This window comes from Bos indicus x Bos taurus, chromosome 6 (genome assembly GCF_003369695.1).
Source record: "Bos indicus x Bos taurus breed Angus x Brahman F1 hybrid chromosome 6, Bos_hybrid_MaternalHap_v2.0, whole genome shotgun sequence".
NCBI classification, from domain to species: Eukaryota; Metazoa; Chordata; class Mammalia; order Artiodactyla; family Bovidae; genus Bos; species Bos indicus x Bos taurus.
Window position 1 is genome coordinate 22,671,167 of NC_040081.1, and position 27,115 is coordinate 22,698,281.

The window sequence follows — 27,115 nt, forward strand, 5'->3', positions numbered from 1 at the left end:
TCAGAGGTTCCAATGATTCACAGAACTCAACAGAACATTTTGCCTACTCTATCCCCAGTTTCTGGAGAAGGAAATGGTAACCCACTCCAGTATTCTTGCCTGGAAAATTCCATGGACAGAGGAGGCTGGCAGGCTACAGTCCATGGGGTTGCAAAAGGTTGGCCAACAACTGACACTTAACACATCCCCCGTTTATTACAAAAAGTAACTCAGGAACAGCCTGATGGAAGAGGTGCATGGGATAAGGTCTGTGGAAAGTGGGTGGAGCTTCTTCCCTCTCTGAATGCACCACTCTAGGTGAATCTCCTTGTGTTTAACAAGCTGCAGTCTCTCCCAATCCAATCCTTTGGATTTTTACAAAGGCTTCATTCTGTGTTGTTGGGTGTTGTCATTATAGGCATGCCTGAACCAGCTAAGTCTGTTCCTGCCCCTAAAAGGGTTCTAAAAAAGCTGTGACCAAGGCCCAGAAGAAGGACGGCAAGAAGCGCAAGCGCAGCCGCAAGGAGAGCTACTCCGTCTACGTGTACAAGGTGCTGAAGCAAGTCCACCCGGACACTGGCATCTTGTCCAAGGCCATGGGAATCATGAACTCCTTCGTCAAAGACATTTTCGAGCGCATTGCTGGTGAGGCATCGCGCCTGGCGCATTACAACAAGCGCTAGACTATCACATCCAGGGAGATCCAGATCACTGTGCACTTGCTGCTACCTGGGGAGCTGGCCAAGCACGCCGTGTCCGAGGGCACTAAGGCTATCACCAAGTATACCAGCTCCAAGTAAATATAATATGCCTAGCCGCTGTTAACGGAGAAGGCAATGGCACCCCACTCCAGTACTCTTGCCTGGAAAATCCCATGGACGGAGGGCCTGGTGGGCTGTAGTCCATGGGGTCGCTAAGAGTTGGACACGACTGAGCGACTTCACTTTCACTTTCATTACATAGGCATGATTGATTTAACCACTTACTATTAGTGAATGAGTCAACCTCCAGCTGCTCTCCTCTCCCAAGAAGTTAAGTGGGTTAAATTGAAAGTTCAAACCCTCTCATCACATGGCTGGTTTTCTTCATCCTTAGGTGGGGTCCAAAAGTCACCTTTTTAACACTTGCATCACCTAGGAAATTCCAAGGCTTTTAGGAGCTTGGTGCCAGAAACAGAAATGAAGACAAATATGTTTTTCTTATTATACATCATGTCAAGGCTGTATATTGTCACCCTGCTTATTTACTTATATGCAGAGTACATCATGCGAAATGCCAGGCTGGAAGAAGCACAAGCTGGAATCTAGATTGCAGGGAGAAATATTAATAACCTCAGATAGATATGCAGATGACACCACCCTTATGGCAGAAAGCAAAGAGGAACTAAAGAGCCTCTTAATGAAAGTGAAAGAGGAGAGTGAAAAAGCTGGCTTAAAACTCAACATTCAAAAATCTAAGGTCATGGCATCCAGTCCCATCACTTCATGGCAAATAGATGGGAAAACAATGGAAACAATGATAGACTTTCTTTTCTTGGGCTCCAAAATCACTGCCGATGTTGACTGCAGCCATGAAATTAAAAGACGCTTGCTCCTTGGAAGAAAAGCTATAACCAACCCAGACAGCATAGACATTACTTTACCAACAAAAGTCTGTCTAGTCAAAGCTATGGCTTTTCCAGTAGTCATATATTAATGTGAGAGTTGGACCATAAAGAAAGTTGAGGGCCAAAGAATTGATGTTTTTGAACTGTGGTGCTGGAGAAGACTCTTGTGAGTCCCTTGGACTGCAAGGAGATCAAACTAGTCAATTATAAAGGAAATCAGTCCTGAGTATTCAATGAAAGGTCCAATGATGAAGCTGAAGCTCCAACACTTTGGCCACCTGATGTGAAGAACTGACTCATTGGAAAAGACCAATGAGGAAGGATAGAAGGCAGGAGGAGAGGGGGACAACAGAGGATAAGATGGTTGGATGGCATCACCAACTCGATGGACATGAGTTTGGGCAAGCTCCGGGAGTTGGTGATGGACAGGGAAGCCTGGTGTGCTGCAGTCCATGGTGTCTTAAAGAGTCACACACAACTGAGTGACTGAACTGATTATAAATCACACTATCACATCTCCCACATCAGGCTGCCCTCTTCACTGTACAGACCCTGGTACCCTGGTGTGGCTGCTTGGCAGGGTCTCCCTCCTCACCCTTGTCCACCTCGGACATTCTGTGCAGGAATGCCCTCCTCACCCACCCAGCCTCTGACTCGACACTCGACAGCTTCTCTTTCTCTCAGACTCTGACCAAGGGTGCTGTATAACCCTTGCTCTGATCTTGATACCTCACACCATGCCACTGCCTTTTGTTGAAGCCCTCCTTTCCAGCCTGGGCTCTGATGAATCATACTGGAAAGGATGCTTCACTCATCATACTTGGGTGCTGACATACTGTGTGGGGGTACTTGAATATGCTCTTGCCACCTTAGGAAGGCATCCTCTGATTTCTAGTTTCCTCCCCCAACCTTGACACCTTGTCACCCTGCTTGGGCTCTAACTACACATGCTAAATTTCCCTCCCACTTGGATACCCTTCTTCCCTTGTTGGAGTTCCAACACTCTTCTTTGGGCCACTGTGACTGCCCTCCATACAGATATTATTTATTATGCTATGCTCCTGAGGATGACTTCTTTAGGACTGAAAGAGAAGAAGAGGAAGAGAAAGTGAAAGTGAAGTCACTCAGTCGTGTCTGACTCTTTGAGACCCTGTGGACTGTAGCCTACTATGCCCCTCTGTCCATGGGATTTCTAAGGCAAAGGTACTTGAGTGGGTTGCCATTTTCTTCTCCAGAAGAAGAGAAAGGAGGGGAAAAAAGGAAAAGGACATACCATTTCCCACGTTTGCTCATTAGTCCTTCTATAGGGAAATAAATTCGTGGAAAAGTTTAAAAGTGGTCAATATGCTTCTTCTGCAATAGTAACAAAAAATTTGGACTAAGAAAAATTTAATAAGATTTGAAGTTAAATGCCCTTTTCATTGGAGAATTGAACTTTTATTTCTCTTCTAGGTGTTTCATGCCCCCCCACGCCCCACCCCGATAGATGACATCTAAATTAGACATTTAGAAATGAAAAAGCTGGAGTGAATATTTGTGCTTCTAGCCCAATTTTATTGTTTCATAGATGAGGGAACTTAGACCTGGTGAGGTCAAATGAGGCTTCCCTGGTGGCTCAGATGGTAAAGAATCTGCCTACAATGCCAGAGACTTGGGTTTGATCCCTGGGTCAGGAAGATCTTCTGGAGTAGGAAATGGCAATGGACTCCTGCATGCTCGCCTAGAGAATTCCATGGACAGAGGAGCGTCAAATGACTCTCCCAGTTTTCCCAGGTGACACAAGAGAAAGAACAATTTTCTACAGCTTGGCCAGTGTTCTTGGCACTCTTCTCTTCATTATTATCATTTAAAATTATTTGACCTTTACAGCACATTTCTGAGAAAAATTAGTTTTTACATTATATTTTAAATTGGAAGTTTTTTTCTTCAATAATGATATTGTTGATATAATGCTATATTTTAGGCCCTAAAACATTAAGTAAGTAGTATTTTGGTGACTGTATTTCATTAGATCTAGAAATTAGCCTCACCAGTCTGGTTGTTAGTAACATTTTTTGAATATTCTCTTTTATAGCATGCTTACATTATGTTAACTGTTTTTGATAAAGATGCCGAGCAGGTTGATAATTTATTTTACTATTTATCATCACGTAAGATTGATGGTTTGGCAAAATGTATATCAGTTCAGTTCAGTTCAGTCGCTCAGTCGTGTCCGATTCTTTGCGACCCCATGGACCACAGCATGCCAGACCTCCCTGTCCATCACTAACTCCTGGAGTTTAATCAAACTCATGTCTATTGAGTTGGTGATGCCATCCAACCATCTCATCCTCTGTTGTCCCCTTCTCCTCCCACCTTCAATCTTTCCCAGCATCAGAGTCTTTTCCAATGAGTCAGTTCTTTGCATCAGATGGCCAGAGTATTGGAGTTTCAGCTTCAACGTCAGTTCTTCCAATGTATATTCAGGACTGATTTCTTTTAGGATGGACTGGTTGGATCTCCTTGCAGTTCAAGGGACTCTCAAGAGTCTTCTCCAACACCACAGTTCAAAAGCATCAATTCTTTGGTGCTCAGCTTTCTTTATAGTCCAACTCTCACATCCATACATGACCACTGGAAAAACCATAGCCTTGACTAGACAGACCTTTGTTGGCAAAGTTAATGTCTCTGCTTTTTAATATGCTGTCTAGGTTGGTCATAACTTTTCTTCCAAGGAGCAAGCGTCTTTTAATTTCATGGCTGCAGTCACCATCTGCAGTGATTTTGGAGCCCCCAAAAATAAAGTCTGCCACCGTTTCCATTGTTTCCCCATCTATTTGCCATGAAATGATGGGACTGGATGCCATGATCTTCGTTTTCTGAATGTTGAACTTTAAGTCAAATTTTTCACTCTTGTCTTTCACTTCCATCAAGAAGCTCTTTAGTTCTTCTTTGCTTTCTGCCATAAGGGTGGTGTCTTCTGCATATTTGAGGTTATTGATATTTCTTCTGGCAATCTTGATTCTAGTTTGTGCTTCATCCAGCCCATCCAAGCAAAATGTGAGAGATAGCCAAATGGCTGATGAATAAAATTTTATTTTAAAAAATCCACAATATAAAATTTGTATTACTTGAAACCCATTCACATTTGTGGAAAGTTCAACATCTTATCAATGTTGCAGTTCCAGTAGGAATGAACAACTTGCTGGGTTTAGGTGAATCATTTAGAACATTCATTGATTTCCAAGAATCACCTTGAGTTATTGGGGTCAAAAGGAAAAATGGGCAACAAACTATATGTAAGGATCCAAGAAAAATCTTGAAGTGTCCCCATCAGTTGTGTAATTTAAGAACGTAAGTGTGATATGAACGTATTTCAGGCCCTTGGTGAAATATTTGTCCTTTGGCACCAATGTAATTCTGTAAATTAGTAACAACAAACACACAGATTTCATAATTGGAAGGGACACACCATAAAGATCATTTTGTTGATATTCCTCCAAGGCAGGAAACCTACTACATACCCATGAGTTTGAATCACTTTCAATCATGGGGAAATCACTACCTCCCAAAGCAGCTGTGCCTTATTTTCTGCAGAAATCTTCCTCTTGGTAACTTTTTCCTCTCATTGCTGCCTTCCAAGCTCTCTGGTTAGAACACAGGCAAACCTTCTTCGTGGGCTTCCCTGGTGGCTCAGTGGTAAAGCATGCTTGCAAAGCAGGAGATGCAGTTCTGATCCCTGGGGAAGATCCCCTGGAACAGGCAATGGCAACCTATTCCAGGACTCTTGCCTGGGAAGCCCAGGGATAGAGGAGCCTGGTGGGCTACAGTTCATGGAGTCACAAAAGAGTTGGACACAACTTTAGTGACTAAACAACAACAAAATTTTCTCCATAGGGACAGTCCTGCAGATATGTCCCCCTAGATCATCCTTCTGGAATTTTCTCTCCGTGTCTCTTTCTTCCATCAACTAAGTTCCTCGTGGAAAATGAGATTGCCTGCCCCTTGTCTGGAGCTAAATGCCTCTTTTAAAACAGTTTTAGGAAGCCCTGCACTCTCCCCCGTGAAATACAAGAACAGCGCTCTGAATTCCTCTTACCGTCTTTCTGTCACAGTGAATCGTGGTTTCAGTTTATTTCTGGACAGTGGTAGCTACCAGACACAACCTTTGCCCTCAAACACCGCGCGCGTACACTTTGCACAAACTTGTTGACCTTACACCTAAGTCGGCTTTTCTTGAACTCTCATCTGAACAAACAAACAATTCACTCTGATCTGCGGATATCCCGTGCGGCGTCAGGAAGGGCCGGGTAGAGCAGTGCCGGCTCTGAGCTCGCCACCGCCGCTGCAGATTGGGTTTCCTTTTTCTCTTGACTTTAAGAAGTAAGACAAAAAAGCAATTCCGGCTAATCTCTTAGACAATGCTGAGGGTTCCAGGCTCCATTTCAGGAAGCTGGTTTCAACAAGGTAACAAAGAGACCTCCAAGGTCAGAAAGGAGGCGAGGCAGATCGCCCGGGAGGTGGCATTCAGGTAACTCCCCGAGGGTGAGGGTGGGGAGCCGGCGCCGCTGGGGGTAGGAGTGCGCCCCGCCCGCCAAGAGCCGATGACAGCGGCTGTGCGCCCCGGCGTGGACGCGCGCGGGAGTCCAGGCCGGCGAGCGTGTCACCACGTGCTGCGGGGAGGCGGGGACAGGGCCCTCCGCCTCTGGTTATTTGTAAAGAGCGCGGGGCCGGAGCTCAGAGTTTTTACCGCGGACTCGCCAGGGATAGTGTTGAGAGAAGGGGAGGGAGGGAGTGGAGGGAAGAAAGAAGGAGAGAGAGAGGGACTGATTTACGTGGACAAAAACAGACGCAGAAATACACAGGCGAGGTGAGAGGTTAGCAGGTCAGCTCACCTACTTCTCTACTTGCCAAGGAAGATCTGGGAGATCTGGGAGAGGGAGGGTCCCGTTTAGACGGTCAAACCCCAGGACTCCGAAGGGGCCATTTCCTGCAGCTGGCTGGGGACTGCACGCCTCACCCCTTCTAAGTTTGCAGATGGAATTAATCAGAAAGAAAGGAAGGGGAGGTGGGGTTCTGTAGCCAGTGTAGTTTTCTTCCTAAAAAGTGACGTGATTTGGGGCTTTAGATCCGGAAGGAGCATGTGTCTTCACACTGCAAGCTAATCCTGGAATGTCTGCAAACTCCGCTCCGGGGCAATTGGCCCCAAGCCCGGCGGGGCGTCTGAGGGGTCCGGTCTCGCAATGCTCCCGAGGCCGACCGGCGGGTAGCCGGGTGGCCTTTATCTCTGTCCCCCTTTGTCCTTTTTATCTCAGGTTCTCCAGGAGGCCCGGGGGCCCGCTCTGTCTATCGCTCCCACCCCGCCCTCCCCGCCCGGCTGCACCGCCACTTCAATGCCCGGCAGGTCGCGGGCTGCTGCTATTTCGAAGGCGCCGGAGGACCAGGTGCGCCCCGCGCCACCGCTGACCCGGACCGGCGCCGACGCCTGACGGGAGCCCTTGGGCACCGACGCGGCTGCGCCCGTCCCGTCCCGTCCCTGTGCGCTCCAGTCCGTTTTGGGCCCGTGAGGGGCAACCGCGGCCACGATGGCTCCGGGTCGAGCGGTGGCTGGGCTCCTGCTGTTGGCGGCCGCTGGCCTCGGAGGGGAGGCGGAGGTGCCCTGGCTCGCCTTCAGCGAGGATGTGCTGAGCGTGTTCGGCGCCAACCGGAGCCTGTCGGCGGCGCAGCTCGGGCGCCTGTTGGAGCGTCTGGGAGCCGCCCCCGTGGAGGGCGCCCCCGAGCCGGGACAGCTGCACTTCAACCAGGTAGGGCCGGGCCGGGCCGCCCTTCCCCAAACGCCGGGGTGTCAGGGGACGTCCATTTGTACTTGAACGTTGATTAAAGGGGACAAGCGCAGGAGAAAGAACTTGGTTTTGTCTCTCAAGTGTGAGGCGGGTCCTGTTTTTTTTTTTTTTTTTTACTGGATCTGACCTTCTAGCCGAGGTTAAAGGGCTGGCGGTGACGAGGGAACCAGAAACTGCAGTTTTATGCCCGATGAATTGAGCCGTCGGACGCTTGTGGTTATAAGATTTTATGCAAAAGTTTATGAAGTAGTTGAGTGCGGGAAGCACCTTGAGAGATGCGTTTGAGATACGAATGGCGTACTGAAGTCTTCCTGGCAGAGACAGTGGCTCACAGGCACCCCTGTTAACAGCTGCTTGGTGGGTAACAGCTGCTAGCAAGGTATAATGTAGTTCTGTCTTTCCCTTGTAAGTTACAGGAGGCACTTAGGGCTGAAGGGCTTATTGTATAGAGACCAAGGAGGCCTAGGGGGCCCTGAGACCAAGATCACACGTCAACTGGTGATGGAACTGTGTTTAGAGCCATAGTTTTTATTCATCTATCAGGTCAAAAGTTTGGTTCTAATATTCATTCATTCAAACAAAAAGAAAAAAACCTATCTTAGTACAGATACACAGCATTATTTAAGCGTTTGGTAATTCCTAAGATTTAACGATCATCCTAAGTTACCTAGGCGCAGTTAAGACCATACATGTCAGTAAACTTCAAAATGGGTATTAGAGATTCTTCATTATTTTCATAATAAATAGCCTATGATTATTTCTTAAAATTGTGAAATAAGCAAAGTGTGCTTTTAGCATCCTCCCCCCAAATCCCCTCTCCTTTTTAAAACTCTGTTAACTCAGTGCTTTGATTGTTTTTTTTTCCCCCCTTCTGCTGTGGTTCCAGTGATAACTGATGATGAATGGCAGTATTCAGTACTTTCCGTGTTGTTTGTCACTTCTGGGTGATGTTAGTTTGTGCTACAAAAAGTTTTGTGGTCCAGAATGTTTGGGAATGTTAAAAAATGTTTGGGAATGTTATACTGTCACTCTACTCCTGGAAATCTAGAGTTTCTCAACGTATCTGGCCTTCGATTACAATTAGGGAAATTTTAATCAGATAGTGAAGTGAAAGTCACTCAGTCGTGTCTTTGTGATCCTATGGACTATACAGTTCATGGAATTCTCCAGGCCAGAATACTGGAGTGGGTGGTGGTGGTGGTTTAATTGCTAAGTCGTGTCCGACTCTTGTGACCCTATGGACTGTAGCCCGCCAGGCTTCTCTGTCCATGGGATTCTCCAGGCAAGAATAAATACTGGAGTGGGTAGCCCTTCCCTATTCCAGGGGATCTTCACAACCCAGGGATCAAACCCAGGTCTCCCACATTGCAGGCAGATTCTTTACCAGCTGAGCCACCAGGGAGGCCCCTTTAATCAGATAAATTCTTTGTTGATAACCTTATAGTTTGGCATTCATTTTGTTAGAAATATTTTACCTCAATTAAAACATGCAGTACATAAGAAGTATAAGATTCTGATGCCATGAGGTATCAGAGTGCGTGTCCTTTGATCTAGAAGGGTTTTATGGTCTTAGGCAAGTTCTTTAGTAAACTGTCTATCTGATTCTTGCATGGCATTACATACCAGAATGTAATGGCTAAGAAATAATACATTGGAAAAGCTGAAATGACTTCATATTATATTGATGTTTTAGAAAATAAGGCAAACAACTAACTTCGTAAGTATTTTCCATCTAGTTGCAGACTCTTCAATCAAGGAACAGCTGAGCTGACTAAAGCATTTTTAGATAGGAGCAGGAGTGGTCAGTCATATGCTTGGAAAGATGCCTGGGGACTTGACTTGCAGCTGCATATCTGTAGCCTACACATTGTTTTGACTTAAATTATCTCCTTATCTTGCAATGTTTGAAGGTGCTGATGAACTATAAAGGGACAAAAGACCCCTGAGCCACACCTTGACAAAGACAGTGGAAAATATACCTAAATAATTTAGGAAAGTTGCTTAAGTTTGTTAGCAGTATGATTCCCAGCTTATGAGTAGGTAGGTACCTCAGTAGGTAAATTATATGTATGTTGACACCTTGTTTTTCATTCTTCTGTTTGCATATTTAACTACCCTCATTATGGCCTCTGTGGACATCAAAAAGAGATGGGGAAAAGCCCCTAATTACTTTGGAAACAAAGGGAAGCCAAGGAAAATTTATCACTTGATCAGACCTAGCAAACATCTGTTTGATGTTCTAAAAAGTTCTACTGATAACAACCATCATCAGTTAAATCATGTCCAATGAAATGCCATTCCAGAAGAATCTGTTAATTTGCTGGCATTTACATCTGCTCCAGCAGGAGACTATCCAATTTGGAACAAAATTTAGGGCTGTTAATATCTCCATACCTTAAAGAAGGTAACTTCAGTTTCCTCACCTGCAACAAAGTAGAATAATAATATATGTGAAAAACATGATTTTCTGACTTGGAGGACAGTTGAAAAGATAGAATTTATTTCCTTGGGCCAGGGATTTATTGAATCTTATATGAGATCTATTTACAAACTACGTTGTTTCTTAGCAGCGACTTAGCAGCAGCAGCAGCAGCACATCTGGGAGTTCTCGGTTTATATACTGCTGAAGCCTATCTTGAAGGATTTTGAGCATTACCTTGCTAGCATGTGCTGCTGCTGCTGCTGCTGCTAAGTCGCTTCAGTCGTGTCCGACTCTGTGCGACCCCATAGACGACAGCCCACCAGGTTCCTCTGTCCCTGGGATTCTCCAGGCAAGAATACTGGAGTGGGTTGCAAATTCTTTCTCCAATGCATGAAAGTGAAAAGTGAAAATGAAGTTGCTCAGTCTTGCCCGACTCTTAGTGACCCCATGGACTGGAGCCTACCAGGCTCCTCCATCCATGGGATTTTCCAGGCAAGAGTACTGGAGTGGGGTGCCATTGCCTTCAGCAAGTACTATTAAATTAGCTTGTTGCTTTGGGAGATCAAAGGGACCTGAGTTCAAACTGGAGACAATAGAATGATTGAGTTTACTGTTTTGCTTCTTATGGTTTCTGAGGGTACAAAGAGCAGGTAGAAGAAGTAGGCCAAACAAGTGAGAGGAAGGAGCTCTTTTATCTAAATGGGTCTCTGGGGCCTAAGACAAAGTGTAGGTCTGCTCTATCTGAGGGAGTTTCTAGAATACAAAGGGATCGCTTCTTGGCCTTTTGGCTAAGATCAAGTGTAGAATACAAAGGGAAGCCCCAGCTGAGTGAGTACCCTGGGTGATTAACTGAGGGGATTTAAGAATGGGCTCAGTGCCACCGTCTGTTTGTTCTGATAGTCCTAGCTCATTCTCCAAGTGGTCTTTTCTCTTCATTTCTCCTTCAAAACCCCGAATTGCTAAATTATCACACTCAGCTGCAGGAAATGTTTCTATTTAAATCAGTCTCCTGGGGAGGGTTAGTGGGGGTGATGGGGGTGTGGGTGTGGCAGGTTGGCTTGGGAGGCAACCTTTGTTTCCCGCCTTCACTCAGCCTTTGACTTCTGCTTCTCTCTCCAAACTGCATTTTTTCTTTTGATACAAATCTTCCAGCATAGCTCCTGCATCTTTTTTTTTTTTCATTCATAGGTTGTTTTAAAACATCTTTCAATTCATAGTCAATCTTCATAAAGCACTACTTGGAGTATGCCTCTCTCCTTTCGGTTCTCCTCCATGAATTCTCTTGGCTGGTGAAGTCTAAATCTGGAGTCTGACATTTGAGGCTAACCCTGAGATATCAACCTAACCTGCCCAGACCTAGCACTCACTACATTAAACTAGTTACTCTTCTACGACTTCACCGTATATTTTTATTCAAGCACTTTTTACCTCATTTTCTTCCTTGCACCCTTTCCTGTTCCCAGCTCGGTTATCCTTCATTTCCTTGAATTACCCTCTCAAAATCTTACAGTTTTAAAAACCCAGATACACTTTTTCCATAAAATATTTCTAGGACTTCACAGCCACTGCTGATTTGCCAATTTCTCTTTTTTTGAATTCTTGAAATTTTTTCATTATGCTGATGAGACTTAGCTATTCATGTGTTCTAGAAATATTTTGAATAACTACTATACTCTAATTAGAGTGGTCTTTTAAAAGTACAAACCTAACCATACTGCTCATTTTTTAAGAACAGTTAAAAACCTTTAAGACAAACTTCGAACACTTAAAAGTGGCTTAAGTCTTTTTATGACCTGGTTCCTGTATATTTCCCAAGTCTTATCCTTTGCTACTACTCCAGTCTTCACAGACTGCTGGTAGTTCCTGGTTCTGCATACACATCTGCTTATGCTTTAGTTATCAGTTTAGACATTACTTCTTCCAAGAAGCCTTTCTTAGCCTGTTCAGGGGTTTAGTAGAAGCCCCTATATTAATTGGTGCCTCTGCAATCATAACATATATTGAAATTGTAGTATAATATGTAAATAATTTATATATATTTTAATTTTCTGTTCACATGGTTGAATGTCCTCCCCTCCTCTGATATGATTTTGAATAAATTGAAGGGAATGATCTGACTCATCTCTTTAGGGGCTAGTGTAATGCCTGGTACACAACACATATTCGTTATATGTGTATATGTATAATATATATATGTATATTATATATATACACTTTTTTTTTAGCCAAGCCAGGTGGGGTCTTAGTTCTCTGACCAGGGATTGAACCTGGGCCCTCAGCAGTGAAAGCTCCATGTCCTAAACACTGGAACGCCGTGGAATTTCCCATTATATATATTTTTGAATGAATGAGTGAAGATTGCTTAATTTGAGTAAGGCAGTTTGAGCCCTCACATGACTTTAGTTTCTAGATAGATGTATGACATAATGCACGTATGACTACAATGTATAATAGAATGAGATATTTGATTAAAGAATTTTAAACAAAAGTGGAATGGGATCGGACTTGTGTTTTTAGAAAATTCTTCTGCATGAAAGTGTGGAATGTGTCAGAGTGGGTCGAGACAGGAGCTGAGGCAACTGCAGTGGTTTGTAGGAGCTGTAATGATCGCTTGAACCTGGAGAGCCCATCAGGAGGCCTAGGAGAGCAGCCACGACTGAGGAGTAGGGAAAAAGTCCCAAAGACAGGTATTTTCTAACGCAGCCTTTTGTCTGTAGTGGTCATGTAACTATTATTAGACCTTTCCTTTCATTAATTTATGGCCCGAGGATGCCAGAGGAAGAGGCAGGGAGGTAACTTGGCTTATTTCAGGGGGTCAGGCTGGTGGTCTGTAGCAAACACAGGAGCGTGTGTGTGTGGTTATTGCATGCATGTTGTATGCATAGCTTGTCGTTTATTGTACTTTTTCCTGGTATGCGAGCGGGTAACAGTGCATTAGATGAAGGACATGCTGGGAAGCACTGATTGTAGATGGATGAGAGAAAGCATCTGTTGTTGCCCTCTTTTTTTTTTCTTTCTTTTATGTTCTGAAAAATGATGGGATCAATGTCCTAGGAATGCCTTTCAGGTGAAAAACTGTCTGGGATGGCAGGATGGAAGGGCGTGGTTGTACTTACGAGACAATGGACTTACTCTGATTTATTATATCATTCTATTTAACTTGACTGTGTACAGTGTGATCATTGTTTCCAAAAGGTTTTGAGAAAATGAGAGACACTCATAGCTCACTTGACCATGATGTCAAGAGCTTAGTTTGCTCCCTTGCCAGGGATGATGGTAATCTATATGAGGAAATACCCTTCATTCTTTCCATAACTAACTCCCAAATTTGCATCTTCACCCACTACCCTAGGAGTCACATAGGCCTTTGTGTACATAAAATAAATAATTATAGCTAAGGATTTATTGTTTTCTTTTTCTTTTTCGGTATGACATACTCAACCAATTTATTTGTATTAACACATTTCAAAATCACAACAATCGTATGATAAGGATACCATTATTAACTTCACACAAGAGAAATAAGTGGTTCTGAGAGATTATGTAACTCAGCAAAAATCAAACAGTAAGTGGTAGAACCTCAGACAATCCTAAATCCTGTCTACTAAAAAAGATGCATAACTTGAGAGCTGTGAGTTAAGTTTTATTTGGGGCAAAATGAGGACGGCAAATGAGGAGATAGCACCTCAGTTAGTTCTGGGAGACTGCTCCGAAGAGGCAGTGTGGGAAGGTCAATAGATAATATTTTGGTGAAGGGGGAGTTCAGTGCAATTAAGCACTCGTTTTACAAAAGGTTTTGTGCTAGTTATTAGGAGCTTCGTAATGTCATCATGAAGGGATTTAGTACTTTTCTAGATATGAGGAAATGCAAAGATTGGCTTATGAAATCAGTTCCTGAAAATATCTGACTATCCAAAGACCTGTTCCATCAGAGTGCCTGGAGCACAGAGTGCCTCATTCCACTCTGAGCTTCCTCAGGAGGTGTTGAAGGTCAGCAGCTGCAGCAGCGCAGGGTTCAGTCTCTGCAGATGTAGGTGGCAAATGTCCTTGATGTTCAGCTGCTGGCAATGCTCTTGGCAAGTGCCAGTTTGTAGTTGACATACTAATAGTGGATTTTTTGAGTTTTACTTTAAAAAATCATACTGTCTCTAGCCAGGGCAACTGTTACCTCAGATTTTGGGCTAACCATCAATTACTGGGGCTTCCCTGGTGGCTCAGATGGTAAAGCGTCTGCCTGCAATGCGGGAGACCTGGGTTCAATTCCTGGGTCGGGAAGATCTCCTGGAGAAGAAATGGCAATCCACTCCAGTACTCTTGCCTGGAAAATCCCATGAACGGAGGAGGCTGATAGGCTACAGTCCATGGGGTCATAAAGAGTCCGACACGACTGAGCGACTTCACTTTCACTTTCAGTTACTTATCTAGCTACATTGCTTGATCACTTTAAGGGCAAAAAAATTATAATGATGATGATGGGTCCTTGTCCTCAGAGAGCTTTTAATCTAAGAAATAGGTGGGAATTTGTGGGAAATATGTAAGGCAAAACTGCAATAGTTAAATAATCACTGAGAGAAATATTACCAGACATATCACAAGACTGTGTGTGATTAATTGCCAAATGAACACTTTTGGTAGCATGCTCTATTTGTTGAAAAGAGTGAGGGAGCCTTTTGGGAAACACCTCGTGAAGGAGTTACTAGTCAGTCAGTTCTCTTTTTTTTTTTGGAGAATTTTGCTTGTTTGGTTTGGCTTTTAAAATACTTACTTGATGAACATCTGCTAGTACCAAATGTCTGTGCTATTAATCACAAGATGGATTTTCCAGTGGGTTCCATGAATTCTCTAATAGAAGGAAAATTTATTTTATTTCTTTCTTATATGTTGAATTTTTCTTGGAGAAAATATTTTGGCAACAATAGTTCTCCTAATTCTGAGTTACAAAGTTTTCCTGGAGAATGGCATATTAATCAACTTCTTTCTTCTGTGGATAGATTGTGGGTGTGGGAGAAATACGCATGCCTAGTGTTAAATTTTTCAGTCTTGTTCTCACTTTTACTCCAGAAGAATTCTACCAATGAATTTACTCTCTCTTCTGGCAGTTTAGAGTATACATCCTTCTTTTTTTAAAAAAATTGTGCTATATTCTCTCTGGCAGATAATTCTTTTTTATACATATTAATTAATCATCTTTTTTCTTTTTTTATTGATGTACAATACTGTATGTTACTGGTGTACAATATAGTGATTCACAGCTTTTAAAAATTATACTTCATTTATAATTATAAAATACTGGTTATGTTCCGTACACTGCACAGTATATCCTTATAACTTATATTATACACTGTAGTTTTCTCCTCTTAATCCTGCAAGTCCTCCTTTTTCATTCCTGTGAAGCAGCTGCATTGCTGACTGCATGATACTGGAGAAAGAGGATTGTGCTTCGGTGCTAGGGAATGAGTTGACGTAATGAGGGAAGAGCAGAGTATTTTAACAAAATTCCTAACTCTTGGACTCTCGTTGCCACTAAGGTGAGAGTTTGAACTCTAACACAGTTATGAAGAGAGGGCGTAGTAAACTTTCCCCCTTAATTGAGGTAGATCTTCATTTCTCTTTAGAGATGTTCAAAGTGGAGTAGCTGGGTGGGAGATTTTGAGTTTTTGTGCTTTCCATTGTTCACACCATATTTCTGTTTCTTAAGGACGCCCACCTTGGGAGATGTTGAGAGGCAAAGTCTTCATTTTCCCATCATAAAAACCCATTGCTTTTCAACTATGACTGGAGCTTAAGAATGTTTTCTTTACATTCAGTATACATTTGAATCCTCTAGGTTCTATTTCTTTTGCTGATAGTAGGGGCTTGGGGAAGACTCTTGCAAGAGTCCCTTGGACAGCAAGGAGATCAAACCAATCAATATTAAAGGAAATCAACCCTGAATATTCATTGGAAGGACTGTTGCTGAAGCTGAAACTCCAATACTTTGGCCACCTGATGCGAAGAGCAGACTCACTGGAAAAGACTCTGCTGCCGGAAAAGATTGAGGGTAGGAGAAGCGGAGACGGAAGATGAGATGGTTGGATGGCTTCACTGACTCAATGGATATGAATTTGAGCAAACTCCAGGAGATTGTGAAGAACAGAAAAGGCTGGCATGCTGCAATCCATGGGGTCACAAAGAGTCAGACATGAGTAAGCAACTGAATGACAATAACCAACAGGGTTGGGGGAGAAAATAGGAATATAAATAGGCATGGGAAATAGGCCTGAAGTTGAGAAGGATTGACATTTCTCAGGGAAAAGCAAAGCAACCTGCAGTGAGGGTTAGTCTAATGCGGTTGGTAATAAGAGTTTGCCAGTTACTTGGATTCAGAGTGGCATTTCCTCAAGGGACTGTCCATATTACTAAGTGCACACAGTTAATATTAGGATCATTTACAATGCAATTTGTTAAAAAAAAAGATTGTTACTAAACTCTATAAAACCTAAGAAACTTGTAGGTTTCAGAGAGTGTTCCCATTTCCAGTTCCAGGTGATGGTAGATTCTTATTCATAATTGAATATTGAAACTAATTTATTCTCCAACTGTTCCCAGTGTCTGTCTCAGGAGCCAAATGGGTTTGCTGAGTCTTGAGATTTATTTTATAAAGAAATGAAACTATCACTGAATTACCTTTGTAATGATGGAATTTCGGAGCATAGAAAATCTTCAGAATGGAGCCTTGTTTAATTTGGTTTCCATATCCTTCCAAAGATCCTCTGTTGTTTTTCTTGGCCTGAAGTTTAAAGAGAACAAAAACAAAAATCTGTGAATTCTAGATCAAAGGTGTTAACCTGAAAAGTAGTATTATGCCTTCCAAGTCCAAATATTTAGTACCTTACTTTATTTATACTTAACTGAATAGAGTAAAAAACTCAGGCAAGCCTTGATAAGGCCTCTAAGGCTTTATTTCTGTGAACCTAGTTCAAAAATAATACACTTGTCATCGATACATTCAGTGGGTTTCTTAGGTCTCTAACTATAGAAGAGAGTACAACAAAATGGTTAACAATTTAGTCTTAATAGTTAAACCAGGCCTGGGCTGAAATTCTAATTCTGTCACTTATTAGCTGGGTAATCACAGCCAAGTGACTTAACCTCCTTAATCCTCAGTTTTCACATCTGTGAACTGAAAGAATCAAACTTATCATAGGGTAGTTGTGAACTAAGATATATGAACAATAATAATAATTACCGAGCATTCATTATATTTTAGTCACTTCTATATTTAGTGTATTATGTGTAGTAAGTCAAACAAAGAAGCTGTATTTTTTTCCTGTATTACTTCAAATAGCAAGTAAAAAGACAGTGCATGTAAAATACTTAGCCTGGCTCAAATTATGTGCTCAATGTATAGTTATTTTCATTATAATACTATGTTAGTTGATGCAGCTTTACAATAACTTAATGATGATGCTGTGAAAGTGCTGCACTCAATATGCCAGCAAATTTGGAAAACTCAGCAGTGGCCACAGGACTGGAAAAGGTCAGTTTTCATTCCAATCCCAAAGAAAGGCAATGCCAAAGAATGCTCAAACTACCACACAATTGCACTCATCTCACACACTAGTAAAGTAATGCTCAAAATTCTCCAAGCCAGGCTTCAGCAATACGTAAACCATGAACTTTCAGATGTTCAAGCTGGTTTTAGAAAAGGCAGAGGAACCAGAGATCAAATTGCCAACATCCGCTGGATCATTGAAAAAGCAAGAGAGTTCCAGAAAAACATCTATTTCTGCTTTATTGACTATGTCAAAGCCTTTGGCTGTGTTGATCACAATAAACTGTGGAAAATTCTGAAAGAGATGGGAATACCAGACCACCTGACCTGCCTCTTGAGAAACCTATATGTAGGTCAGGAAGCAACAGTTAGAACTGGACATGGAACAACAGACTGGTTCCAAATAGGAAAAGGAGTACGTCAAGGCTGCATATTGTCACCCTGCTTATTTAACTTCTATGCAGAGTACATCATGAGAACCACTGGGCTGGAAGAAGCACAAGCTGGAATCAAGATTGCCAGAGAAATATCAATCACCTCAGATATGCAGATGACACCACCCCTATGGCAGAAAGTGAAGAGGAACTACAAAGCCTCTTGATGAAAGTGAAAGAAGAGAGTGAAAAAGTTGGCTTAAAGCTCAACATTCAGAAAATGAAGATCATGGCATCTGGTCCCATCACTTTTTGGCAGATAGATGGGGAAACAATGGAAACAGTGTCAGACTTTATTTTTGGGGGCTCCAAAATGACTGCAGATGGTGACTGCATCCATGAAATTAAAAGACGCTTACTCCTTGGAAGGAAAGTTATGACCAACCTAGATAGCATATTTAAAAGCAGAGACATTACTTTGCCAACAAAGGTCTGTCTAGTCAAGGCTATGGTTTTTCCAGTGGTCATGTGTGGATGTGAGAGTTGGACTGTGAAGAAAGCTGAGCACCGAAGAATTGATGCTTTTAAACTGTAGTGTTGGAGAAGACTCTTGAGAGTCCCTTGGACTGCAAGGAGATCCAACCAGTCCATTCTAAAGGAGATTGGTCCTGGGTTTTCATTGGCAGGAATGATGCTCAAGCTGAAACTCCAGTACTTTGGCCACCTCATGTGAAGAGTTGACTCATTGGAAAAGACCATGATGCTGGGAGGAATTGGGGGCAGAACGAGAAGGGGATGACAGAGGATGAGATGGCTGGATGGCATCACTGACTCGATGGACGTGAGTTTGAGTGAACTCCGGGAGTTGGTGATGGACAGGGAGACCTGGCGTGTTGCAGTTCATGGGGTTGCAAAGAGTCGGACATGACTGAACAACTGATCTGAACTGTACTGAACTATCTTTAACAAAATTGTGTTTCACTGGAGGCCGGGGCACCTTAGGATCAGTCAACTTAGAAGAAAGCACTGCTATAAAAAGAGGGCAGGGATTAATGAAATAAAAAGTTCAGTGAGAACTACATCAGTCCAGTGAATTTGGTGTTAGTTTCCATGGTGATTCTCCTCTTGAGAAAGACTTTACTATTTGCCTCTTCCTTTTCATCAAACAGTAGTATTAAACTCCTGAAAATGTAAACATTAGAGACTAATGAAATAATTTGAGTATTTCAATAGACATTGAAATTGTAAACATTCCCTCTTTTCCAGAGGGCTCAGAGGCTTTATTTAGGGGTTTTATAATTTTTTTATGTTTGTAATTTTTGTTTTATAATTTTTGTCCAAAGTTTACATCAGTACTGAAATGTGAATGATTGGAAGTCCACATTATACTTGTAGAAAAGGATGTAATTGTGGTTTTAAGTTCAAGACCTCCCTATGGGTTTTGCAAGCCAGAAGAATCGAAGGTTCTCCAGATTCAGTTGACCTTTTCAGTTGGAAAGTAGGTAAGAGAACAGGAGCCACTGTGGTCTCACAGTGATAAGTGAGGGACATTTCTCTTCAGGGATAGGGAAAGAGAAGTTAGGCCAAACTTCAAAGGAGAGGTAAAATTAGGAGGTCGATTCTGATTTGGGTCACACACCCTGCTGTAAATGACTATTGAACATATATCCACATGGACCCTTCTATTAAGGGAGGCATCCTATTGATGATATCAGGTACTTGAGTTTGAGTAGCAAATCATGATGCTCTGCAGTTTTCTTTAGGAACAGGGATCTCAGAATTCAGGTATATCCTTTGGTTACTTTTCTTACACATTTTAATGAGAAAGTCTAGACACTGGATTAGAAAGTCTCTAATCTTGGGATGAATGCCATTTAAGTAAATGTTCAGGTAGGACCTTCCCTCTAGCAGAGGAAGCAAGTGCTGGTAGTAGCGGTAGTTAACACTTACGGAGTACTCATCATGTGCCAGGCATTATACCTTCTTATGTACTGTCCCAATAAGCCTCTTAATCTCACCGGGTAAGTACTCTAGGTATTCTATAAAGAAACCCAGTCTCGCTGAGACCTCCCTCAGCCTCATAGCTCAGAAATGGCAGAGTGAGGATTTCACTCCAGAATGACTTGACTTCAAAACCCTTGCTCTCTCCACTGTTGCTTCTCATATGGAAGAATATAATCCTGGTTTGTTTTCCAAAAATCTTAGTGCCTCATATATTATCCAAGTGCCTAGATGTCAAGGTAGAACTGATGCCGGTTTCTTGAAGCCCCTGGAAACAGTGCATTTTTTTTTTTTCCAGTAAAGCAAGAAAAAAATTATTATTATTGTTTTCACCTGCTGAACTGCTTGCAGTAGTCAGGTCTAGTGCTAAAATATGATTGTTAATTCCTTCACAAGCTATTTTTCAACCTGACAATATTTCATGATCATTGACATTTGATATTCCAAGCAGTATTGTCAGAGAATTAGAACATAGCAGTTTCCCCAGAAACTGAGGCACAAATAAGTCATCTGGCAGAAATCACCACATGCCCAGATTTGTCTGGGAGAATAGAGGTACCAATTTTGAATCCTCAGTTCTTCTCCATTGTTCTGGTTTTAGGCAGGTGTTGCTTTAGTGTGGCTCTTGTGCTATAAATCCCCTGAATATCCCATGGTCCTCGTGCCTTAGTTTCTATATATAACTTGGGCAGTGGTACTATATGAAGCCTATTCCATTTTCTTACCTTCCAGACACTCCTCAGCACATTGTAGTCTGGCTGTTTCCCCAACACTCTAAAGGATGCTCTAAATTGCTCTAAAGGATGTCACCCAGAATGTCTTACTGCTAAATACAATGGGAGAGTCTCAGGCTTTACCTCCGTTAATTTTGATGATGTTGAACACTTCCTCCTTGAAATCCACACTCTCCTTGCCCGCAGCTGTGCCTTCCTTGGTTTGAATTTTTTACCTCTTTGGCTGTTTCTTTTCAATTTATGTCATTTGCTCATCCTTTAAATCTTGATGTTCCTCAGGGCTCTGTCTCAAGCCCTCTTCCTTTTGGTTTTGCACACTCTCTCTGGGCAACCTCAGTCACTCCTCTGGCTGCAGTTATCACGTCTCTGTGGATGCTTTTTGCATAGGTTGGCTTGGTCCACATTTCTCTCTTGATGTTCAGCTTGCACATCCTGTTGCCAATTGATGTCTAACTCTCTCCCCTCCCCAACTTAGCAGGTCTAAACCTGTCCCAAATGGAACTCATCAACTCCATCCTTTCTCCACCCACACCTTCTGGTAATCAGTCTCAGTGATCAGCATCACCGTCCACTCCATTGACTAAGATGAAAAACTGGATGTTATTCTTGATGCCTCTCTCTCCCTACTTCCCATGTCAAATGCACATAAGTCCTGTCACAGTAACTTAAACATTGCTTATTTAATATATCTAAATTCCAGTGTTCTTTTTTGTGTAAGGAGAAGAGTTTTGCCTGCTTTATGGGATTGTTGTGAGATAAATTAGATACTGTATCTTGAATTGTGTTTGTGCCTGGCAGGCTGCTGCTCACTGCATTCCGTGTTGCCCCTTGTCCTATCTTTCACATTGCTGCCAGATTTATATCTCAAGTATGCAAATCAGATCATTTCACCATCCTCAGATGCTTATAATTACTGTAAGAATAAATCTAAACTCCTTGCCTGATATTTAAGGCCCTATAGTACCTACACTTACCTCTTGTATGTCTCCAACCTTATTTCTTCATATCTCATCTTAGGTGTTATTTTCTCCAGGAAGACTTGGACAGTCCTGTTACTTTAGGGGAGGTTAGTTATTCTGTCTCCTTCTCATAAATGGATCTACCCTAACACTTATCAGGCCATACTGTAATAATTTATTATTATTTTTAAAAATCTGAACCTGTAGTAGTAGTCTCTGAGATCTATTGTGAGACTGGGGACTGGGTTTATCTCAGTCAGTTTCTTTTTTTAAAAGTTTTTTTTGTTTTGATGTGGACCAATTTTAAAGTCTTTATTGAATTCGTTGCAACATTGCTTCTTTTTTATGTCATTTTTTTTTTTTTTGCTGCAAGGCATGTGGGGTCTTAGCTCCTCCCGTCAACTGACCCTGTACCCCCTGCATTGGAAGGTGAAGTCTTAACCATTTGACTCCCAGGGAAGTCCTTCAGTCACTTTCTGTATTCCTGTAATTAGCATCAGTTTAGTTCAGTTCCATCACTCAGTCATGTCCAGCTCTTTGTGACCCCCTGGACTGTAACACGCCAGGGTTCCCTGTCCATCACCAATTCCCAGAGCTTGCTCAAATTCATGTCCATCGAGTCGGTAATGCCATCCAACCATCTCATCTTCTGTCGTCCCCTTCTCCTGGGACCCTTCAATCTTTCCCAGCATCGGGGTTTTTTTCCAATGAGTCAGTTCTTTGCATCAGGTGGCCAAAGCATTGGAGCTTCAGCTTCAGCATCAGTCCTTCCAATGAATATTCAGGACTGATTTCCTTTAGGATGGACTGGTTTGATCTTCTTGCAGCCCAAGGGACTCTCAAGAGTCTTCTCCAATACCACAATTCAAAAGCATCACTTCTTCAGCACTCAGCTTTCTTTATAGTCCAACTCTCACATCTATACATGACCACTGGAAAAACCATAGCCTTGACTAGACAGACCTTTGTTGGAAAGTAATGTCTCTGCTTTTTAATATGCTGTCTAGTTTGGTCATAACTTTTCTTCCAAGGAGCAAGCGTCTTTTAATTTCATGGCTGCAGTCACCATCTGCAGGGATTTTGGAGCCCAGAAAATATGGTCTATCACTTGTTTCCATTATTTCCCCATCTATTTGCCAAGAAGTGATGGGACCAGATGCCATGATTTTAGTTTTTGAAGGTTGAGTTTTAAGCTAGCTTTTTCACCATCTTTCACTTTCATCAAGAGGCTCTTCAGTTCCTCTTTACTTTCTGCCATACGGGTAGTGTCATCTGTGTATATGAGGTTATTGATATTTAACCTAGTTACTAGCATAACCTAGTAACTAGCATAGTGTCTAGCATATAGTTGGTATTCAGGTAATATTTATTAAATGAATGAATAACTTCAGCTTTTTACAATAAATTTTCTGCCAATATAGTTTTAAAAATTATTTCAGTCAACCTAGATGTCTCATTTAGTTAAACATAAACCAGCAATCCATTTATTTGATGCAGACATATTAATAAAAAATAGTAGAAAAGAAACTATGTTAAGATTCACCCACATGTCATATCAATAGAAGGAAATAATAAAGTCTTTATTCCTTCCAATTTTTGAAATTTCTAGAGTTTTTTGGTCATAATTTAGACTCAGATTTTCTTCATAGCCCATAGCTGTAATTTTTAGGACAACTTGTAAACACTGGTGTCAATATTAGTTTATTTGTGGTTATCAAGTCCCTACTGAGATGATGCTGGGAAAGTTTCAAAGAATGAGCAAAGCAGTTTATGTCTAGAAAAATCTGAGTCTTCAGAATTCCTGGTAAATAGCTCAGGTTATCACTTTGTATTTCTCAGAATTAATATTCAGACACTATGTATTAGTTTCTGATCCTTCATTTACTTCCCTTTCCTCAATCTATCATGCCAGTGATTGTTACAAGTTGAGTGTCTTCTGTGTCTGAAGCTTTGCTGGAAGTTGAGGCAGATAAGAAATAAGACATCCTTCCTCTCTAGATGTTCATGAAGAGATACTTATTTTCATGAACAGATGGTAATACAAGGAAGCACACAATAAGTACTGAATGTGTAAATTCGATGAGTGGGGGAGTCTGGACTGCATAGAAATATTAAGCAGAGGCAGTGGGGGCTGAATGTAGGACAGATAGAAGCTGGATACTTTGAGAGGAGTATCTCAGAATTCTAAGTAGGGGTCTTAGGGCAGGCAAAGTCACAGTGAAAGTAAAACATGTGACATTAGAACTGCTTGGTTAAAACAGAGAGTTTAAGTCTGCTTTTGGAGGAGGGAAAAGGGAGGAAGGAAGGTTGGAGACAGATAAGTCTTCAGTCTTAGGTCTTTAGACTCTTGGCAAAAGGAAAAGTGTGTGTTTGGTTTTGGTGTGTATGAAGGGGCTTAGTTTGAGCAGAAGAGTGATGATGCCAACATTTCAGTAGAGATAGTCTTGTGTGTGGGAGAGGGGTAAAGATAAACAGGATAAGAGATTGATGGAATAAGATTGGTTAGAAATTCCCAACTTGTCAGTTAAGTGGCATGTCAAGGCCTGTCTGTTGTTCTTATGCCCAAGACCAAAACGTTTGGTCTCAGGATCCTTTATGATCTTGAAAATTCATGAAGATACCAATATACTAACGTATGTGTGGTTTATAGCTATTGATATTTGCCATCATAGAAATTAATGTTAAGAAAAATTAAATATTTAATATATCAAGATTAATATAATAAAGATTTATTTAATATATCAATATATTAAAGATTTATTTAATATATCAAGATTGATGGGAGAAATATCAATAATCTCATATATGCAGATGATACCACCCTTATGGCAGAAAGTGAAGGAGAACTAAAGAGCCTCTTGATGAAAGTCAAAGAGAGTGAACATGTTGGCTTAAAGCTCAACATTCAGAAAACTAAGATCATGGCATCTGGCAAATAGATGGGGAAACAGTGGAAACAGTGGCAGACTATTTTTTGGGGCTCCAAAATCACTGGAGATGGTGACTGCAACCATGAAATTAAAAGACGCTTGCTCTTTGGAAGAAAAGTTATGACCAACTTAGATAGCATATTAAAAAGCAGAGACATTACTTTGCCAACAAAGCTCCATCTAGTCAAAGCTATGGTATTTCCAGTAGTCATGTATGGATGTGAGAGTTGAGTGCAGAATTGATGCTTTTGAACTGTGGTGTTGGAGAAGACTCTTTGAGAGTCCCTTGGGCTACAAGAAGATCAAACCAGTCCGTCCTAAAGGAAATCAGTCCTGAATATTCATTGGAAGGACTGATGGTGAAGCTGAAACTCCAATACTTTGGCCACCTCATGCAAAGAACTGACTCACTGGAAAAGACCCTGATGCGGGGAAAGATTGAAGGCGGGAGGAGAAGGGGACAACAGAGGATGAGATGGTTGGATGGCATCACTGACTCAGTGGACATGAGTTTGAGTAAACTCTGGGAGTTGGTGATGGACAGGGAGGCCTGGCATGCGGTAGTCCACAGGGTCTCAAAGAGTTGGACACGACTGAGCGACTGAACTGAACTGAACTGAAAAGACCTTTTGTTCCTAACAACAAACAGGAGGAGGCCTAGGGAACTACCTCCTTACCCCTGGAGGCAGGTCAGGATCAGGAAGTCAAGAATCCAGGTTATTTGTGCTCTGACACTACACTGGGCTTTTAGGTGAGAGAACCTTGAGAAACTGCATGGAGAGTGGGGCATGGCTGAGAAACTTGTTGGTAGCCGTGGTCAAGTCATAACATATTGTAAACCTCTTTTAAAGAGTGTATCAAAGCTTTTAAAACTTCTTTTTCTTTAGTAAAAATTAAAAGAAAAAAAAATCAGCATGTCTTAACTGTATTTGGAGGAACCTGGAAAAAGATTAAAAAACCCCAATGATTTGACTTTATTTTCCTCATTGAAACTGGAATACGTGCATGTTGTCTAAAATATTGGCAAACATAGAGAAGCAGAAAGGAAAAAACAAAAAAAATCGCCCATAATTTCAGCACCCAGAGATAAAAAATGTTAACATTTTGAGGTATGTATCTCTGGATTTTATTTAACTTGGTTTATAGCAGTGGTATTACTATTATTATTATTTTTTTGCAGTGGTATCATTTTACACACATTGTTTTGTAGTAATCTGTTTTTTCCCCTTAAAGTGAAAAGTGAAAGTGTTAGTCACTCAATCATGTCCGACTTTTGCTACCCCATGGACTGTAACTCACCAGGCTGCTCTGTCCATGGGGTTCCCCAGGCAAGAGTACTGGAATGGATTGCCATTTCCTTCTCCAAGGGATCTTCCCCAGGGATTGAACCTGCATTGAACCTTCCCCAGGGTATCCTGCATTGAAGGCAGATTCTTTACTATCTCTTTCTCCTTTAAATAACATATCCAGGAAAGGGTCTTTTTGTCTTAAGGAAGAGCTTTGAGAGTGCTGCTGAACATGCACACACGTGTGTGTGTATGTACATGTGTGTACATCATGGGAGGGGAGTGCTCCAGTACCATCAAGGCTTCAGTAAGAAAAACTACGGGGAAAATAGAAGAACAAATCTTGGGGAAACAGAGTTGGGATCACTTGATTAGCCACTTCTTACACCTTAGAAGATCATCCTTCTAGAATGTTCTCTTCTCAAACTTTAGACAACTCATGACTCAACTCTAAAGAGGAAATGAAGAGGGGGAAAAGTTCAAGAGAAGATTGGTAGAGGGTGACTGAACACGTACACACGTTGTGCAATATCAAGGCGTCTTGGAAGTGGTATGGAGTTCCTTGTAACTGAGGATGGGCAGATCCCTTGTTGCGTCATAAACAAACCTGGAAGTGATGCCTGCAGTTGCTCCCACTTTAAGGCTTCCACTACCAGCATGGAGCATTTGAATCACCAGTTCCCGGCTCTTGTGCGGTCACCCTTGAAGTGGAAAGTTAATTGAACAGTTCACTGTTTTCAAGGTCAGAAATGGCCTCCCAATTGTTAAACTCAAATCACCTTTTTGAACTTTAAATATTTAAATTGTCCTCTTGGGATCTTTGGCCCGTTGCCATAATATTCGAAACATTCTTGTGTGTACTTCATCTTCTATATTTCTTTTCCTTTTTTTATAATTTTGTTTAAGTAACTACTATGAAAAACCAGTTTGGCAACTGGTTTTAAAAACTTCTGTGAAGACAGTTGAGGGGTTAATTCATTCATTTCCTACATTTATTCAACAAGTATTTGCTGATCCTTGCTGTGTGGAGAAGGCAATGGCACCCCACTCCAGTACTCAGGCTTGGAAAATCCTATGGACGGCGGAGCCTGGTAGGCTGCAGTCCATGGGGTTGCTAAGAGTTGGACATGACTGAGCGACTTCACTTTCACGTTTCACTTTCATGCATTGGAGAAGGAAATGGCAACCCACTCTGGTGTTCTTGCCTGGAGAATCCCAGGGATGGCGGAGCCTGTTGGGCTGCCATCTATGGGGTCGCACAGAGTCGGACATGACTGAAGCAACTTAGCAGTAGCAGCAGCAGCAGCAGCAGCAGCTGTGTGTCAGTCACACGGTATTAATATTGTTAGTAATAGCAATAGTTAATACAATACTAAGATATGTGCTCAAGGATTCCAGAGGTTTCTTTCCCATTAAATATTTATTTTAGATCTTCATCTTTTCTTCTTCCTGATACATTCCTAACAAT

The 27,115-nt window shown here is 41.9% G+C and overlaps 1 protein-coding gene across 3 annotated transcripts in view; it reads left to right on the forward strand.

Annotated features, from left to right (window-relative positions):
• Positions 1-6,065: 6,065 nt before the first annotated feature.
• Positions 6,066-27,115, forward strand: part of SLC39A8 (solute carrier family 39 member 8) — an 83,715-nt gene continuing 62,665 nt past the window's right edge. Inside the window, exons 1-2 of one of the 3 annotated variants that reach the window (XM_027543967.1) lie at positions 6,066-6,095; positions 6,880-7,368. In XM_027543967.1, the coding sequence (XP_027399768.1) occupies positions 7,150-7,368 (219 nt within the window). In that variant the 5' untranslated portion in view covers positions 6,066-6,095; positions 6,880-7,149. Of the gene's footprint in view, positions 6,096-6,297; positions 6,450-6,879; positions 7,369-27,115 lie in introns of those variants that run through there. The other 2 variants (XM_027543966.1, XM_027543965.1) reach the window with 2 other exon arrangements.